Source organism: Mastomys coucha, unplaced genomic scaffold (assembly GCF_008632895.1).
Source record: "Mastomys coucha isolate ucsf_1 unplaced genomic scaffold, UCSF_Mcou_1 pScaffold15, whole genome shotgun sequence".
NCBI lineage: Eukaryota > Metazoa > Chordata > Mammalia > Rodentia > Muridae > Mastomys > Mastomys coucha.
This window is the reverse complement of record NW_022196897.1, coordinates 114,311,164-114,315,631: the sequence shown is the minus strand read 5'-3', so window position 1 is coordinate 114,315,631 and position 4,468 is coordinate 114,311,164. Positions and strand designations below refer to the sequence as shown.

Below are 4,468 nucleotides of genomic sequence, written 5' to 3'. Positions count from 1 at the left end.
TTTTGTGTGTGTGTGTGTGTGTGTATTTGGTAGTTCTGGGGATCAAACATGGGTCCTGGTGCATGGTAGGCAAGCACTCTACCCCTGCCCAATCACATTGTTTCAAGACCACAATAAATCTCTACCTACAGCAATCACAGACTAAGCTAGCATCAGGGCTAATATTCCCCAAACAATGAGCTCCACAAAGCTCACACATGTGAAAATGAGCCCCTGCCTAGTGTTTGGGTAATTCAGGACCAAGGCTTATTTACTCTAGACTATTGAAGAGCCTTGAGCTTTGCTAGATCACACTTGAGGTCTTTAAGAAAGCTGTACATCATATAATACTTTATAGTCTTATTTGCTTATTTGCCCTTGTTTTTGTGGAAGGTCCACTGAAATTTTATGAGAATGGTATAGGGTAGAAAACTTGAGTCTACACTTGTCAAAGGCTGTCCTATTCAGAGGAACATTCTCCAGCTGGTTTAGATGGTGTAGCAGGTTCTGCACATTGGGTCCAAAGCATGGCAGATGCCTCCAAAGAAAGGGAAAGACCCTGTGTTCAGATAGTGCACAGATGGACAGGACTCTAGCTTGAACAAGAACACACCGGCACTTGTGCCTCACCTTTGGACTTTGAGCTCTGATTTGGACATCAAGAAAAATAAAGCTAAAAAGGTAAAAGTCCTCACTGAGGCATAAGAACTACCCAAGCAGCAAAGATGAGAAGTTCTTTGTCTAACTGCCCACATGGCTCTCAGTGCTCAGGTCACGAATCTGAAGAATACTGAGAACACAGCACACAGCTGAACACTGCTGGGCCAGAGTCATTCACAACATTTCTATCACTACTGGCCTTCACGACAGAAGGGTGGCTTTCACCTATGCTATAAGTGGAAGGGATGGCCAGGCATTGGTTGGCTTTTAGAGAACCCAGATGTCTGCCATTGGCAGTCACTGGTTGCTGCCAAAAAAGAAACATGAAATTCCTACTTGTTTGATATAGCCACTAAAACAAACCACCTAGAGACCTCTTCCAAGGAAGTTCTGAAATTACACAAATGCAAAACCCTATTTATTACAGCCATCAGTCAGAAATTCAGAAGTGTCCAGTTTCTTGCCTTACATAAGAAGTAGCTAAAAGTGCAAATGGAAGTATAATTGTGCAAAGTATAAAAGTACAGAGGAAAGTATTTCATCTATGGCCTTATGAGATGAAGAGGGTCCTAAAAATGAAGAGACACATGCCCAGGTCGCTGTAAACATCATTCCAGCCTGGTGGGGGGGTGGGGTGGGGGGCTCTAGGCCTTCTTCAGGACCTTGTCTCTGCCTCCAGGTTCAGATCATGAGACAAAAACCTTAATTGCAGCAGTAGGGAGTGTTCTCAAAGTAATCTGACCAACTCCCGCTTGTTATGGTCACGAGGCACAAAGTACAGAGTGGGCACAATGCAAATGACCTCATGACTGGATGACTTGACCTCTGCAAGGAGGTAAGATCCTGAAAGGTCACAGCCCAAACTGTGCCTTTATTGTTCTCACTGTGGAGAGGACAGTCCAAAAGGCAAAGAGAATGTAGGGCGGGGCTTGGGGTGGGGTGGGGGGATTAGTGGCAGTTGTTAGGCTATCAGGCCACTGCCATTCATAAAGGTTGCTCCATGGCTCTTCAGGTGCAGCTCAAGAAGTCCCCTTTAGGAAATAGGCTTTCATCCAAACCAGAAGGAATAGCTCTTTAAACACACAGTTTGCTTTAGAGCACCATGGGTCTCTAGTATCTTCTGCCAACAGAGAAAAATGAACTTCCTACTGAATGGAATAATTACCAAACCTTTCTGACCTACACTAAGTACTCACCACCCTGGAAATGCTACACCACGTGAATCAGCTACTCCCCTAGCTCAACCCAAGGATAAAGACGCTTAACTTTGAGACAGTGGGACAAGTGTCATGGGACAAAATGAGGGAATGAGAGGCTTCCCATATCAGATTGCCAAAGATACTTGGTTATCAGTCACATGATATAGAACAATGTGGATGTCTAAACCTGAGTATTTTTCTTCTATCACATCACCAACAGCCTGTTTTCTTATAGGAAGGAAAAGAAAGAGAACAAATCCTAATTGTCCTTTTGAAACAAAGCAATTTTTATAAACACTGGATGGCATTAAGTTGGAAATGACAGCTTGGACCAAGGCTGTAGCTACTCACTTGCTCACCCTGTCTCTCTCTGTTGCCAAAAACTTCTGTGATATATTCAGAGACATACAATAAAGAGGTTAAACTTGGGAATCTCCCAGCAGGGTTAGATGGAGGAGGAATATAACGCAAGAGGCATATTTTCCATGACCACAGTAAAGTAAGGTAAGGAAGAATCAGTCCTGTTAGTGACACCAGCATAGCCGCCTTCTCTGGTCTGATTCCTGTTGCTGTCCATGATAAACACCTTGGCCAAAATCAACTTGAGGAGAGGAAAGGGTTTATTTTGGTTTATACTTCCAGGTAACAAGTCATCATTAAGAGAAGTCAGGGAAGGAATTGAAGCAGAAACCATGGAGGATGCTGCTCAGTGATTTGTTCACTGGGTTATGTTCATATAGTTTTCTCTTACAGCCTAGGGGATAGTGCTGCCCACAGTGGGCTGGGCCCTTCCACAAATAGAAGCTTGCTGAATCTTCTCCTCTGGAAGCTGCTTACTCTGCCATTCTCTCTAAGGCTAAGAATGTGTCATGACAATCTTCTTCAGGAGAGATTCTTCAGAAGTTTCCATGAGGCTATAAATTGCCAGGATGTAGCTCCTGACCATAAGCTACAATCACTGGATAGTCCACAGTACTCTCCCTATAACAGCCTGAATTCCCTAAAGACATGATAACACAGATACTCTTTAAGGACAGATTTGCTGATAAATTAATGAAAGTGTAAATGAGGTACTAAGAAAAGCCCTTGAAAGACTCCATGGAATGTTCTAGTTTTTTAGTCATCTCTAATTTTTACTACATTGCTTGTGTGCCATTGAAAGGTGCCTTGCCTTGCTCCGTCATAACAAGTCCCACAGAATGAAAGTTTCTGAGGCACAATGCAATCGTCAAGTCAAAAGGAAATGCTTTTAGGGTGCAGACTTACATAAGTCCCCGCATTCTCCCACACGTGAGATATCCGGTAGCCCACCAGTTCCCCATCCTGCCGCTTAATTGGAGGCTTCGTCCATCTGATATCCAGGTTATCATTAGAATCGTTCAGAAACACAGTGATGTTTAAAGGTGCTACTGACGGAGCTACAAAAGAAAGAGAGAAAGATGAAGGACCACAAGGAACATAATGTGCAGCTTTATTTTCCTCTTGGTTATCGGGTGTTTGGGTTTCAAATATTTTATGAAAGACCCAGACTAATGGTAAATTCCTATCCTCTTTGCAACTAGGGACTACTGAGAGACAGGTGGTGGCACAGCCTTTAATCTAATAGTCTCAGAAACTCTGAGAGGCCACAACAGGAACATCACAAGCGTAGGTAACTTAGTGAAACTCTGTCTCAAAATAAAAAGTTTAAAAAAAAATGGCTTGGGGATATAGTTCATTGGTAAAGTGCTTTAGCTAGTAGGTCTAAACTTTAATCTCCAGTTCAGAGGAGAACAAAAACTTCCATGAAAAGAGGGTAGCAGTCGACACAGCACAGCCCAAAGAAGTAGGAGGATCTCTGAGGATTTGAGGCCAGCGTGGTCTACAGAGCAAGTACCAGGACAGCCAGAACTACACAGGGAAACCCAGTCTTGACAAACAAAACAGGACAGTACCATTGAAAAACCACAGGAGTTTTGTGCGTCCGTTTTATGTGGTGATGGGGGTTAAGCACAGCTTTGCATATGCTGGCAAGCACCCTACCAAAGCTACATTCCCGGTTCTCATGTAACTTTTTACAAGGAAGTGAATCCTCAAGATTCACTTGAGGTATCCTCCAGTAGATACCTAGGGCATTGGAAGAGAACAAGGCTGGACAGAGATAAGCTCTGTGGGTCTGGAATGGGCAGGCAGGGAATGCTGAGGAATTCAGAATGAAACTGCATTATACAGTCCAGAGGCAGGGCACTGCTCCGGACAGTAAGGGCAGTAACAACACTACTCAGGGAGTCTGAAGTGTTTGTATACTCATCCCTCAGTATCTTCAGGGATTCCGACAGGTACCAGCATTCCCAGGTGCTTGCATATCTCTGTCCTCCTATGTGCTTTAAGTCATCTTTGGATTGTTTATAAACAGTACAGTGCAAATGTTATAAAAAACAGCTGTTATTTGCTTGGCGGCAGTGGCGCACACCTTTAGTCCCAGCACTAGGGAGGTGGGTTGAGGGTGGGGAGTTGTTGTCAACTGAGTGAATAAAAAGTTGAGCCAACAAATGGTGCTGGCTCAACTGGCGGTTGGCATGGAGAAGAATGCAAATCGATCCATTCCTATTTCCTTGTACAAAGCTCAAGTCCAAGTGGATCAAGGACCT

At 43.8% G+C, this 4,468-nt stretch overlaps 1 protein-coding gene across 1 annotated transcript in view; it reads right to left on the bottom strand.

The window, feature by feature from the left end:
• Mertk (MER proto-oncogene, tyrosine kinase) overlaps positions 1-4,468 on the bottom strand; it is a 101,286-nt gene that overhangs the window by 36,563 nt on the left and 60,255 nt on the right. Inside the window, exon 8 of the mRNA XM_031371851.1 lies at positions 3,105-3,256. Coding sequence (XP_031227711.1) covers positions 3,105-3,256 — 152 coding nt within the window. The remainder of the gene's footprint in view (positions 1-3,104; positions 3,257-4,468) is intronic.